The sequence below is a fragment of the Xenopus tropicalis genome, chromosome 2 (assembly GCF_000004195.4).
Source record: "Xenopus tropicalis strain Nigerian chromosome 2, UCB_Xtro_10.0, whole genome shotgun sequence".
Taxonomy (NCBI): domain Eukaryota; kingdom Metazoa; phylum Chordata; class Amphibia; order Anura; family Pipidae; genus Xenopus; species Xenopus tropicalis.
This window is the reverse complement of record NC_030678.2, coordinates 44,069,334-44,084,894: the sequence shown is the minus strand read 5'-3', so window position 1 is coordinate 44,084,894 and position 15,561 is coordinate 44,069,334. Positions and strand designations below refer to the sequence as shown.

At 38.6% G+C, this 15,561-nt stretch overlaps 1 protein-coding gene across 4 annotated transcripts in view; it reads right to left on the bottom strand.

Annotated features, from left to right (window-relative positions):
* Positions 1-8,455, bottom strand: part of cnksr2 (connector enhancer of kinase suppressor of Ras 2) — a 191,993-nt gene extending 183,538 nt beyond the window's left edge. For 3 of the 4 annotated variants that reach the window (XM_012956245.3, XM_031895574.1, XM_012956247.3), the window contains exon 1: positions 8,056-8,455. In XM_012956245.3, the coding sequence (XP_012811699.2) occupies positions 8,056-8,119 (64 nt within the window). In that variant the 5' untranslated portion in view covers positions 8,120-8,455. 4 annotated transcript variants of the gene reach the window in all.
* Positions 8,456-15,561: the final 7,106 nt, after the last annotated feature.

Genomic DNA, 15,561 nt, shown 5'->3' with positions numbered 1-15,561 from the left:
TTGTTTCCAGGTATGAATAAAGAATATTCCAAGGTCACTATCCATTTGAGCAGTTCTGGAATGCAGGACTTCCAAAAAAGGTTTAAGGTGGATATACATGCTCCTAGATAGTATGTCAGTAGGTCTGTTACTGCCCTTAATGTCCAACCATCATTGGCTCTATAGGCACCTTGAATGGCCATTTATACTTGTGGGCAGGAATATTAAAAATCCCCAACAATCTGTTCTTGGGTTGAATGAGCAGGTATCCCTTAAGTCATCTCTACACGCCCCCCTTTAGTCTTCAGACTCACTAATTACTATTAAGAGGGACTTAAAAGTCAGCACAGCATCAGAAGTCAAAATAGATAACTTCAATCTAGGAGTTTGGGTACACCAAGAGACTAGAATGACAAATGTGTATGAAAAATGTATTCCCAGCATACATACAAGCAGCAGGAGATATGTACAAAAAAGGAGACAAGTAATTAAGTCTTTGATTCAGCCCAAGATCTGGAACAGAATTAATCTGGGTTACTTTAAATTAGTAAAATGCTGTATGCACCTCAGAATATACAATCCTCTCAGTAAGAGATGAAACACCCATGCAGCATTGAAACTATCAGACTCTGAATGAATGTCAGATGGCAAAGGAATCTGACTAAATTTGGTAGAAAAAAAAGGAGATTCCAACAACCCAAACCCCTAGCTGAGGTTTAAAAAACATCATCAGTCTATGGCAAAGATGTGAACTGGCTTCACCCTATGAACAAAAGATAACACTGACCACATACAAAAAAAGTAAAAAAATACAAAAAAAACCCCACACACACAAAAATAAAAAAAATTGGTTTTGTTTTTTTGTTTTACTTTTTGTTTTACAGTAAAGCACCAAAAAAACACACATTATTTTGCCAGAATAGAAACATAATACTATAACACTAAATATGAAAAAAATTACTTTAAAAAACGGAGCATGTGAAATAAATTACTGCCCTAGCAACAAGATTTATCATCAAAGCAGTTCTAAATGTGCTTGTGAAATTCTTGCTGTAAGTACGAGTGGGCGGTTTTTCAGTACGTGATTTCAATAAAAATACCATCAAGTATGGTGCCGGCTATTCAGATTCCTTCTCAGGCTGATACAAATTTTAAATTCACTGATGTTCCAAATTAGATTAACAGGCAGAAAAGAAAAACAAGCAGACAACAGCTATAAATGAATATAACATTTGTTGCTGAGGAACTTATAAGCATTACTTATTTGTTTATTTCTTACACTATGCAAACAAGTATGTTTAACTGTAGGCCTATGCAGTGTTGGACTGGCCCACCAGCATACCAGGAAAACTCACAGGGGGCCATCCTACCCCTTACCATTTCACAGTAATTCTCTTTTTCTGTATGGGAACATAGAGGAGAAATAGATGATAGCAAAGTTACAGCTTGTAAAGTAAAAGACTAGGAGAATAAAGAGGTTAAGTGAGGAGTAACAATAGTTTGGAGTAGGCATATGGTCTAAGGTTTTCTGGGGGGCCCCTGGGGTCCCAGTCTGACACTGGTCCTGTAGACTGTATGTGGTGGTCCAAATGGCCCACAATCTGCTCCAGGGCTCAATAGACTGAAAAAGGTGGAGAGAACAGATCTAAAGCAAACTATACTAATTGAACACAACTGCAACCTTTATCAAAGGTTTCATTCACATGCATGGAGTGCATACCTCTCTGTATAGGATTTGAGAAACCCTAGGAAAGGAGTTCTACCTGCTATGGACTTTTACAGTCCCATTTGGCTGGTCATGGCCAAAAACAGGTTGTACTATCTCCTGAGATGCTAGCCAATGCGCCTTTTGACTGGATTAGGATCCAAAATTAGGTGAGGTGATAGGCCAACTAGCCTAGAAGGCAGTAGTAGCTTGGGCAAGGATAAAAGAGCAAGACTGGCCAGTAAAACATATAGAAGATGGTGGCTGGGATTAAAAATTGTAAGGGAAATATTAGGGTTATAGAATATATTTTCCAGAATGCTTGGGACCTAGGGTTTTCTCGGTAAGGATCTCAATATCTACTAAAATCGTTTAAAAAAATAAATAAACCCAATAGGATTGTTTTGCCACCAATAACTTATTGGTGCTTACAGAGTATATGGCAGATGGCCTTCCAGTAATTTGGAGCTTTATGGATAAAGGGTTTCCAGATAAGGGATCCTATAGTGTATATAAAAGCACATTCAAATTCAAAGATTAAACCTTCAAAGGGTACAAAATACATTTTCTTAATATTCATGTAATACAGGGGCAGACAGACCTATCACCTCTTCTCTATGTATCTTCTTTAATCTGATACAAGTCTCACCTATTACCCACTCAAACCGGATGCAGATGAGAGCTGATTAATAACGCCGTATAAGAAAAGCTAGGCTACATACTTTTAATGTTTATATTTATTTTTTGTAACTAGCATACCTGCATACAAAAAGGAATCTGTTCAAATTGGCTATGACACAAGGAACATGATACAGATAAGGTTTCCAATAATAAAAAGATGAAGGGCTAAAAATATACCCATATATAACCACTATTAGCTGCTTGGGCAAGCTGATCAAAGTGGTTTCACAGCAATAATGGTGACCTAGAACAGAAGAGGACTAAAAATGTTTATGCACATATATAGTAGCATCCAATGCTATTGTAGGCTGGCTGATCCAAGTGCTTCCCTCGCACTAAACGTAGGTGACAGGATAACTGCTGCTGACGTCTGTGGAAACAACAGCAAGATCTCTGCACGATTCATACAATGCTCTTAAATCAATTGTACTTGTGGGACAGAAAATAGAATACATTATCCACGAATAACACAGATGTTAACTATGGCGACTATAACTGCCATTCAGCACAGCAGTGCTCTCACTACTACTAGAAGTGTCTGTGACACTCACATGCTCAGTGGGCTTTGAGCAGCTGTTGAGAAGCTAAGCTTAGGGGTTGTAGCAAATTATCAAGCAGAAAATTTGGCTGGCCTGGCATAGAAAGCGATTATTAATATCTAATGCCAATTGCACTGTTTTCTGAGTTATCATGTACTAATAATCTGTATTAATTACTAATCAGCCCTTGCATCATTTATATTCTGTATATACAGGTCGCCTTGGACTGGTACAGAAGCCCAACATACATTTCTAGCCTACTTCTTCGGTAAAGATTTTTCCTTTAAAGGAGAAGGAAAGGCTAAGTCACTTGGGGGTGCCAAAATGTTAGGCACCCCCAAGTGACTTAAATCGCTTACCTTGTACCCCGGGCTGGTGCCCCTGTTAGGAGAGAACAGCACCAGCCCGGGGTAGCAGCAAGCGATTCCTGTTTTGCGCACTTGCACAAGCGCAGTAGAGTGAAAAGCCGAACTTCAACAAAGAAGTCGGCTTTTCACTCTACTGCGCATGCTCCGGCTCAGGGATTTCGCCGGCAGAAGAAAGAGGAAGAAGGAAGCGCTCGCTACAGGTACCCCGAGCTGGTGCCGTTTTCTCCTAAAAGGGGCACCAGCCCGGGTACAAGGTAAGCGAATTAAGTCACTTGGGGGAGCCTAACATTTTGGAACCCCCGAGTGATTAGCCTTTTCTTCTCCTTTAAGAGAATATCTGGGCATTACAAGTTAGGCAGCTATAAGTGTCTGGAATTGAGCTGGCAGCTCTACATCTTTGCCGTTAATACCTTGCTTCAGGTTGGGGGTGGGGTGATGATGTAACAGGGCTGGGAAATGGGCGGCCTAGGCAGGGAAATAGGTGGATGGTGCAGGTAAATGGGAGGGGTGGTGAAATAGGCAGAGGTGGCTCTCTATTTAAAAGTGGAGAGGGCCAGGGAAGGGAGGTATTTATAGACAGTGTTGCCACCTTTACAAATTTACTGCCAAATATATTGCCATTAACTGGATGGCAACCCTAGAAGGTACAGTCATGCTTTTTGCCATTATTCAAATGATCTTACGGACACTGACCTCCCCTCATATAGAAGTCCAATGAAATGAGCCTGAAGTATTCACCTACTCACCTATCATTAACACCAGTTTTGCAATTAAAAAAAAATAAGCACAGAGGTACAGACCTTTCCAATGGAAACATGAGTAGGTGAGTGCCTTACCCAACATTAGAAAAGATGCTTCGCCTCACTATAATGCCCCTTTAATATAGCAGTTATCTGGTATTTTATCCATAAGGCAAATACAAAGACCCCACAAATACACCAGTAAAAAGTCAATAAAAACACGTAGACGGTCTCATTTATATGTATCTCCTCCACCAAGTGCTACCAGATTTACATGGGAATTGTAACAATGTAATACAGTTTTGCTCCATGAAGCTTTGGATGCCACCTTTTTGTGGACTTGGGCACTTGTAGCAATCTATTTACTGTAGCAAGCTATTTACTGTGGGCTGTTTCCCATTGAACAGGAAGCCTGACATTTTCCTCTGTGCAGGAGTGGGTGATAATCTTTTGTCATGGGCAATGACTGACTTCCTTCAGGTGAAATTTGCATTTAGATGGTTCAGCAGTATTGTAAAAAATGGCAGCTGACCAACCAAATCTAAGCACATAGGGCCAGCTTAAAACTCTTGATAGACTCTAACCAAATTGAATAATCATATATATGTATGCTTCTATATCTTTAAGTACTACAGTAGCAGAGAAGCCTGTATATATAATGAGATGCCAACATACCCTGTGCAGCAACAATGATGGATGTCCAAACTAACATTTTTGTTTCAGTAGAAGAATTTGTGTTCTTTGCTTGCACTAAGAGGTAAACAGCCCCCAAAGGGAAAGGTTTTGCGATTAATAATTAAAATAAGCAGCACAGTCTAGCATCTCTTAGGGGAAAAGTACATAAAAATCATAGACATAGTTAAAAGCAGGTTAAAAGGCAGGTTAAAACCGACCCTTTCAGCACCTTGGAGTGCACAACAGGGCATTAACAATATGCCATTTGCACCAGCTGAGTGCTGGCACTGGTAGCTAAATGAGTACTGCAAAGTAACTTTGTACCAGAAGTCACAAATACCAACAGGCATACAAAGTGCTCAGCTAGAGACCTGCAGAGAAATTTTCAGCTGCTTCTGAAGAGACAGCCTGCACTCAGCATATTCTGATAGGGTTAACTAGAATAAGGGACCAATTTGTAAAAGGTCAAGACAAAAGTTAAGTTAAACCTTAAATAAAATCACTTTTCTTTTTTCACCAAAAAGACTTCAGGAGCTCAAACCTGGCGAGACTCATTCTTATCAATGGGTACATCAGCATTGGTCTGAATGGAAATCTTCTATCACATCACTTACTCAAGTTTTCGCAAAGATGTCTTGAGAATTCCTTAGTTGCTTTCCCATTAAAGTCTATGGTAAGTGGCGACTTCGATAAATACCCAATAAAAAAAACTGCAAGAAATGTTACTTGAGATTTCACAAGCATAAGCTGCACAGGGAAGAAAACTAGGAAATTTTTAGATTTCAAAAATCTTAATCTTAAAGATTTCAATGGGAAGGAAACCCCAATTCATAGTTTTAAGGCAGATTTCACACTGTATTGGACTACAACTCAAAGCAAGCCTGATGAAGCTATCTGGGAAGATAACCTCACTGTTGGCAGGAGGGATAGTGTGTGGGCTGTGTGGACCTCATTCATCTTAGATTTATTAGTTCATGTTAGGTGTCAGATGTTAAGATGGGTCATTGCATAGATATATTTCAATTTTTCAACAAGCTGCATAGCACTGCCTATCTCTACTCTTTATTTGCCTATGGCTCTAGCTGTTATTGTTCTACAACATATATACATAGAAATCAGAAAAACCCATAACAGCTAAAAGCAATGACTGAAAGGCTTTGAATTGTCCATCCAAAAAAGTAATTCACTAGGACCTGTGTGGTTTCCATGCAAATACAGTCATAGTAACCATTTACTAAGACAAATGGATCCAGCAGCTTGAGAATGCATGCATTAAGAGAATAACACCAATTTCATGTCACTATATGAGTGGCAAATTGGTGATAAATGCATTTGCACTCCCACCACATCCAAGCAGTGAATAAGATTCCTGGATATGGGGTGGGCTCATACTCAAATGTTCTCGACATGCAGTCACGACACCTGCACTTGCATAGAAAATACAGATGTGCGTCAGGCCTTGGACACATGGATCTCAGCCCAAAAAAGCAACACTCAAATGGCACATCAGCCATTAAACAAAGTCTCTCTTGCCTTCGCACCACAGAAATACCAAACTAGAGGGGCAATTAATAAAGGTGCAGTGTTTCCGTCACGTGTAGTAACCCAAAGCACCAACCAGATGTTAACTTTTCACAGCAGACCTAAAAAAAAAACCCTATCTTCTAATTGGCTGCTGTTGGTTACCAGAGCTGAAGCAAATATAGGACGATGTAACGCATTCCTTAAAAGCTACTGCTCTGTTGTTGATTATATTTAAGAACTTCTACAGGCAAAAATCATTGTATTGTTTAATGTTGCATAAAGGCAACAGAGATTTCCATGGGCAACATGAAAAATCTGTTTTCTTTAAAGCTTCATAATTAAAAGCAACCAACCAAACAGAAGGGAGAGGGTTAAGCAGGTAATGTGATAGCTGCCTGCTTCTGTAAGACGCCAGGCATGCCCCATTGATTCTGTTTAGAGACAAATGTGCTTCCTTGTGCTATATGTTACTCCAGCCGAAATATTGCTCCAGCCCTGCAGCTGAAACTCACCCAGTATCCCAGAGACAGTTGCGACATAAACAAAAATGTTTTTCCTATAGTCTTGTATACCTGTATAATAACAATTAGTACCAGATTGCTGTGCCCTTGTAACAACTAAACTGAACTTTATTCCATCAGTCATTATTAAAGGCTAATTGGCAATTAGAATGTTACTGATGCAAGCTGCATTTGCTCAGACAGGGAAAAGCCATTTTCATACCATTTAGGATGCAATTTTAGATGCCATATTAGGTGGATCATGTCACAACACAAGGCAGGGGAGCTGTGGGTAAAAGGTTCCAGCAAAGTATGGGAAATAAAGAGCTGATAAGCACATTATACAGGCTCCTACTTAACTGAACAGTTATGGGGAAATAATTAGGCACGTCCCCATAAACAGCCTACAGACATACACTGAGGGAAAGGCAGCCCAATGCAGGGTTACATTTAAAGAAGAATGTGAAAATAGGAGTTGTTTATCAACGTCTTTTGACACAGGCTTATTCAGGAACAAGATCCTTCTAAATCCAATGTAAAGTCTCTCTCTTAATCGGTGTGGCACAATTTTGCTGTCGCACATTTTCTTCCCTTAGCTGAAGTCTGAAATAAATCCCATAGGAATTCCCATCTTATTTAAACCTTAAGGCGGAATTTCACCGATTCTCCCACTAATTCTTCTTAATTGGCATGGCAAGTTAACTACATAGTTAACCTATTTTTTTTCCCAACAAATGACTATGCTGAATAGGATCACTGCCACTGATGTTTTTTCAAATAATCCTGGCTGCTGCTTGCCAATACATATCGGAGGTTATTTCTATGTACAAGTGCAGCAGCTAAATCTAAGGAGGGAGAGCCAAATCATGGTCTGGAAGAATCCAGTTGCTGCTCCCCTATCACTAGGAGTTGTAGCTGAACTAAAATGTAATGTAACCTAAAGCAGCGCAGAACATGTTCATGTGTTCTAATTAAATAATAATAATACAAGTTGGCAAATGGGAAGCAGTGGGGTAGATATTCCTGCTGTCACAGCTGGCAGGGCTAACCAGCTACATGTCAAGTTCCTATTATAATATATATATATATATATATATATATATATATATATATATATATATATATACACACACACACACACACACACACACACACACATCATTACACCTGTTAGGTTGGGAAGCAGGTGGGGGAAACACAAACCAATACACATATTATGGCAGTGATTTTTGCCTCAGTGCAAAAACAAATCTAGACCCTTTATACGCAAAGCCATATAAGAGGGCAGCTGAAAATGGGTTTAATTCTGTTTTAATAATGTTGAAATTCTTTTATTGACCTTACCCTTCATCCAGTCCACCACTTGACTCGGAGTCCATTTACTCACGGGTTCCATGATCAAAGCCATTGCCAAACTTTAGTCGATCTTCTTCCCAGCGCCAGGAATAGCGGATACGGGAGAAGCAGAATGAATAAAGTGTGTAAGAGAGCGGAATATGTTCCCCTTGGCTGAGCCTGGCGGGCAGCAGGGTGGCCACTTGGCAGCAGTACAAGAGCCCGCTTTGTTCCCAGGCAGCTGTGGGTTGTACCAATGCCGAGCCGTCTCCTGTCCCCCTCAGTACGCGCTTCCCACACACAGCATCAGCTCTCAGGCTGCCGGACACATCACGCCTCTTCACACTCTCTCACACAATACTGATTCAGTAGTCACTCAAACCGTACAGTGGTTTCCTTGGAGCTGGTTTCCCCCCACCTATTATTCCCTCCCATCATGACATCATTATCCCGCCTCCCCTTCACTTAGGGATAAAAATTATCACTACTTCTTTCCCATGGTGATGATAAAGATACAAATTGTTCTCTTGCTACTGACATTTTAGAAATGATCATCATTATATATATCCAGGACTAGAATGGGAGGCACCAGAGATGCAAGCCAGAGTGGGCCCTGGACACCCCAGGCCCCAGACTCTGGTGCCACTTTACATTTGAGTATCTAGTGGCTTTTACTTATCAACTCCATTTTGCTGGTGTTGATAACGTCAGATTCAGAAATAGTTAAACTGGGGAAACTGCTTAAAGGGGTTCTTCACCTTCACTTCACTTTCACCACTTTCACTTCACCTTCACTTCACTTTTAGGGGCCCATTCATGAAAGCGCACATTTTGTGTGGTTAAAATCACGATTGGAATAAATTCAGAGTAACCTCGATAATTTCTGATGTGTGAAAACATCCCGAAAATTATTTTCTCGGTCATACGAAAATATCGCGAAAGTCACAAAATTTTCAGATTTGAACAATCGTAAACGGCACAAAAACCTTTCTGGCTTTGAAACTTCAATGCATGATTTTGGAAACCTTCCATAGGACTCAATGGCACTGTACAGACCCAACCTGGCCAGAAGATAGTCACGATACCAAAGCTTAAATGAATTCCGAAATGCTCGTAGTCTTTGGAAAAGTATGACTTTTTTGTGGAAGTTAACAAAAACCATGAAAAAGTTTTGGAATTTTAACGATATTATAGTGGACATTACGAAATGTTCTATAAATTAGAAGAATTACGATTTTTTTTCTCAAAATAAAAATTGGTGCTTTAATGAATGGGCCCCTTGATGTGATGCAGAGATTAATATTCTGTGATAAGGTGCGGTTGGTCTTCATTTTTTATTATTTGTAGTTTTATAATTGTTTACATTTTTATTCAGCAACTTTCCAGTTTGGAGTTTCAGCAGTTATCTGGTTGGTAGAGTCCTTAGTAACCAGGGAGTGGTTTTAATGAGAGACTGGTATAGGATTAGAAGAGGGACTGAATTGAAAAATAAGTACCTCGAGTATAAGCCGATCCGAATATAAGCCGAGGTACCTAATTTTACCTAAGAAACCTGGAAAAACGTATTGACTCGAGTATAAGCCTAGGGTGGGAAATGCAGCAGCTACTGCCAGGATTAAAGACAATCTAAAATCGCTAAAATAAAAACATAGCTTTTAAGTGTGCAATAATCAGTTAAACATCTTTACACCGTGTATTTTCTGTGTTGCAATCTTGCACTTTTCAGTGTGCTTGGAGCTCCCCTCTCTTCAAACTCTGCTGGCAACTGAACAGTGGGTATGTATTTTCTGTGCTGCGATCTCATGTCCTGCAATTGATTGACAGTTGCAGAGCAGCCAGGAACAGATCCTGATAGCTGACTACACTATGCGCGTTCACTTGCAATCGGTACAGGGTCTTGAGAGGTATTAACCAGGTACAAGGGTTGGCCGGGGCATCGGGAATCGTATATATACTCGAGTATAAGCCGAGGGTGACTTTTTCAGCATATTTTGGGTGCTGAAAAACTCGGCTTATACTCGAGTATATACGGTAATAAAAAAGTAACAATAAAATTGTAGCCTCATAGAGCAATAGTGTTTTGGCTCCCATTTTAAAGTTAGAGTTAGACAAGATGGCAAATAATTCCAAAACTATAAAAAAATAAATAAAAGTTGCCTAGAGTTGGCCATTCTATAACATACTAAAAGTTAAAGGAACAGTAACTCCAAAAAATAAAAGTGAATTAAAGTACTTAATATATGTTGAACTGTTGCCCTGCACTGGTAAAAGCTGTGCTTCAGAAACCCTACTATAGTTTATATAAACAAAGCTGCTGGGGCACATTTATCAAAGTACGATTGTTTCCGAATAAAAAAAATTAGTTTTACATTAATTTGCGCAACTTTTTCGTACTTTGCGACAATTTGTGCAACAAAATCGTATTTGTCGTGCCGAGTACGAGAGTTTCGGATTCATTCAAGCTTCGGTATCGTGACTTTCCTTGGGCCAGGTTGGAGCTGCATAGTGCCATTGAGTCCTATGGGAGGCTTCCAAAAACATGCTCAGAAGGATCAAAGTCAGAAAGGTTTTCCCACTGATTACGATACGAAAATTTTGTGATTTTCGGATCGCCAATACGATATTATCGTGACTATTGAGATTTTTTCATAAGCATATTTGTGACATTTCTGATCATCAAAAATGATCACATCTAACATCTAACTTTACAGCAGATAATAGATGAGCTGCATAGATTCCCATTGTATTCTATAGAGCTTATCTGTTATCTGCTATATAGCCTGTGCCTTTTCTCCTTTTTTTGGCCAGCTTGAATGGCTGCCCTTATGGCTACACAGCTGTCCCAGCCCACAGTTAGAGGTTAACATAGGATTCTGGGAGTTGTTACACAGCAGCTAAACACACCATCTATACCGTTTTACTAGCAGGCCCAAAGAGAAAAGAAGAAGCTACATCTTGTGTTTTGTGCATCTTACGGAATATACTCTACAAGGCACAGGCACAATCAGGTGCTCATGCAGGTGGAAAGCAGATGGGCTGGGAAAGGGCCTTGTTTTCTCCCCCTAGGTATGTACCCACCAGAACAATTTTGGAACACTAGCTCTATGCTGATACAGAAAATTAGGTACTGACCTACTTTTCTGCTTCTGTCTTGATGAGATGTTTCTATATAGGGAAACAATATATTCTAAAGGTTGTCTGCCAACTTGAACTTAGATAAAGCAGAAGTTAAGGCTTATGATTATTGATGAGCAAATTTCCACATTTCGCTTATGGCAAATTGTTTTGCAAAACTTCCATGAAAATTTGCTGCAGAAAAATTTGGCGTGCTTAAAAAAAATTTAGTTGTGCGACAAATTGGGCAAGGTTGTGTCAAAAATTGGGCGCAGTCGCGTCAAAAAAGAGAACGGGCAACAAAAAAAGACTTGTGCAACATATGCGTTTTGCAAATTTTTCACCGAAGACAGATTCGCTCATCACTAATTATGATACATAAGTGCTGACTTTGGCAGTCTATAAATAGATTTAATTGTTTTTAATGGGTCATACCAAAAGGACTACAACTTGTAGCAAAGGGTTGTCCCTGTAGGAAACAGGGTAATGTGTTTTAGGTTGCTATCATTAGCCATCTCTTGTTAGTTACACCCTAAGGGACCTTACACATGGACCTTTGTACCCAAAAAAGAGTACAACGTTTTACCAGTGCTTCTTTTGTTGCAAAAAGCCTTGATGATGATGATGATGGTCATAAAGAGACCGAACTGGGCCTCTGGCTAGTACTACCGATCACTATTTCTATAAGTGAAAGGAATTCAGGTCAAAATGAGAAAACATTCCCAATGCTTTCCACTTGCCTCTGTTCCTTGCTCCCATTTGTTGCAATCTGAGACCATTCTGATGTGGAATGCTGCCAGTTGTCTTTATGACAGTTGGAGCGTGCTAGCAATGTTTTGACTCTCCCTTTGCTTAGGGCCATACCACATGGAACAGTTATAGCTGAATATATATTTATAATGGGTGGTGCCTGTGAAGCCTGTGAACATCTCGTTTTCTCCTATGAGTTGTCAACTACTAGTTACTTGTGAATAATCCCAGTAAATGCAATGTCAGGAGTACATATCTACATTAAGGGGGTCATTGTCTTTTTTTCTGGCTTTGTCAGGGCATCAGTTAAAGTTTAAGTGAGCCGTTCTGCAAGTGATTTGGGGCATAGGATACTCTGTTCCTTCTGCAAATGTTGTAAGGAATGACTGTCTAATTGCAATCGATTGAAATAGCTGCAAATGTCTTTAAAGTATGGGGTGCCAGTTGTCCCAAGTATATTTTGTCTACAAATATACATTCTGTATACACAAAATAATCCCCAGTACACAGAATGAATGTGTGGCCATATGCACTAGTAAAAATATACAAAAGACATATTTCTAGTGATGAATGAAAACAAAATAAATTTTATGCACAAATAGATATCATTATAATATAAACAGAATAAATTATGTAAAACAAAACTTGCACAAAATATATAATAGTGTATTCCAAGCTAGATTTTTATGACAAAATAGAAGCTTGTGACAGAAATTATATAAAAATCTATAGCACAGAATTAATTTTACTAATAAAATAAATACTTGGTTCCACAAGTGATAAAATATCAATTCTGTGAAACAACACTGTCAGTCAAATTACTGTAATAAGTAGCAAGCATATTCATTATCCAATAGCATGCAGGTTTTAATTGGAATCCATTTACTGCTCTTTCTTCTCACTGTTTTAATTGGTTCTTTAACACCCCCCCCCCCCCCACACACACACATAGGATTTGTTTGTAGGATTTATTTAGGAAGATTAAAAAAGCTGCCAGTTCTGCTCCATATGGCTGCACCATCCCTAGGATACCCTTTAGCCTGCTACAGAGGACACCCTCTAATGTCCACTGTGCTGCAATCATTGTATTGTCCTATTGTAGTTGTCTCAGGCAGGACCTTCTTACCTCATCACTTGGGCTGTGTCTGCTTTTTGAATTGTATAATAATATATATATTAAGGCGAGGTGCCATTCTTCAGGAGAGTTTAAAGGGATTCTGTCGTGATTTTTATGGTAAAGTTTTTTTTTTAATTTTTTATTACTAAATTACACTGTTCACATTGCATATAATTTATTCTACCATTAGAATATTATTCTTGAACCAATATATTTATTTTTTAGCTGTAATACTGGAGTATAGGCAGTGCCTGATGCTAAGCTTTCAGAAGGAGCCATCACTACATAATAGAAATGCTTTCAGATAAGCTGTTTCTCCTGCTTAGTGTAACTGAAGGAGTCATGACTTGGCTAAGCCGGACTTGGATTTTTACAATTGAGTGCTATTCTCATCTACTACTAGATGGGGCATGGGAGCATTTTTAGCAATGCAGGTGTCAAGGAGCTCTTCTCTTGCTACCTTCCCATTGTTCTATTGATCAGCTGCTGTGGGGGAAAAGGCAGTGATATTACTTTCATACAGCAGTAAAGTGTGACTGAAGTTCACCACAACACAAGTCACATGGCTGAGGGCTCCTTTCTAGCACCATTTCATATTTCAAAATTAAATATAAAAAGATATGTTTGCCCTTTTGAAAAATGGATTTCAATGTAGGATTCTGTTGGAGAAGCGCTATTACATTTTGTAATAAACATGTTTTACTGGGACCTAATCTAGGACATTAAGAGAAATGTTTATTAATGTGTCAGAAAAGTGCCAACATTCTTTAAGAAATACCTATACAATGGCTTTTCATAAGATTTTGGATTATTTGTTACATTTTGTGGAGAAATGTCATTTGACCAGTTCACAACCATATAAATATGTATTAAGTGTAAATAAATAGAATTTCCATTGCAGCGCCATTGGAATGCACAGGGTGCAGTAGGTGTCCCATCTTTATATTGCAAGGGTTTCATAATTTGGGTACAATGTGCTATCCTTTCTATTGATAATATTTGTTTTTGCCTTTGAATTATTAGTTATTACAGTCTTTATCATGTTAATCCCAAAATAGCTCAGGTAAAGCAAACTGGCATAAATCAACTAATCTAATAAATTAAAAGTAATCTATCTTTTTGTGACGCTTTCCTTTGTAATAGTGATACATTATTTACAGATGAATGCATAATATTCTTGTTGCTGGATAAAAGGGGCCTTTTTATCATGCTATCATGTGTAATGTTCTGTGTATTTTTATTTTACGCCGCCTGATCACCATATTTAACATGGTTATTTAGGCATAAAAGTAATAGCGTATCTTGACAAATATGATGTTTTTTACACAGCATTTGATCAATGCCTGGTGATCAAATGGTGATGTATGGTGTATGGTTGGCGTTTTCTTACATGGTCCCCTTAGCTTCAGCTCTTTTTTTCCTTGACCATCTTTCAAACCTTACTCAAGTTTTCTTGGCATCCATCTAGACTTTTTCAATGTCATTTGCATCCTCTTTGGGTAACTGTTAGTGGCTGATCTTTACCTATCAATGGCCATCCTGGTGACCATTGCCAATAGCTCATAGAATAGCTCCTAACTGGGACTAAGGGGATACATACTTGAATGTAAGTAAGCCAGAGAATATACATTTCAACTGGGCAAAGGGAAAGGACTTCAGGAGATATGGACTTTCACTATTAAATGACTTCTGTACATTTTAGTATATAAACTATACACCAGCTACTGTACATCACTTGTAGCATGATGTTCATGGTTTTATTTGGATAATTAGGAAAAAAATTGTATTTAGATATAAATCCTTATCACAGATAGCTGACTGCTAACAAATACCATAATGTGGCAAGCTGCCATATAATTGTATTTGTTAGTAGGAAAGGGACAGCTGGTGTGCTCTACTCTGCCAGGGATGAATAGCATGCTTGCATTCCAATGGGAAATAGTACTTGCATAGATATTCATACTTCATAGATATTAATATATTATAAAATTGCTTAAAAAATATTCCCCATTGAAGAAGTTGAAAAATATTATAAAACAGGATTTGGGGATTTTTGAGTATAACAAGCTGTGTAAATGTAGGCAGTGTTAATTAGTGGCTACTAATGCAAAAGTGCTGTCTTCCATAAAAAAGCATTAACTTGAGGGATAAAATAATTGTGTCTCTTTAAAGGTCTTTGGTAAAGTATGAGTATGCAGTGCAGCTTTGGGCTCCAGTCCTTAAGAACCATATTAATGAACTGGAGAGATTGCAACTATCTCATAGTCTATAATTGTGTAGCCTGTGCAGGGGCATGGGCATTAGGTCCCCCATTCTGGCCCATAAACAAGATTTTGGGATGATGCAAAGCTTGTCTTAATAACAGTGCCCACTAAATGGAACCCGTCTGCTTGCTGTGATTGCAAGAAATACCGAAACTAGATTAAAATAATTTATATAGGGTTTGTAAAATTTATTTTGCTCAGCTAACATAATAGAAAATGATTCGGAATTATTTCTAAGGGTGACAGGTCCCCTTAAATAGAATTTTAAAT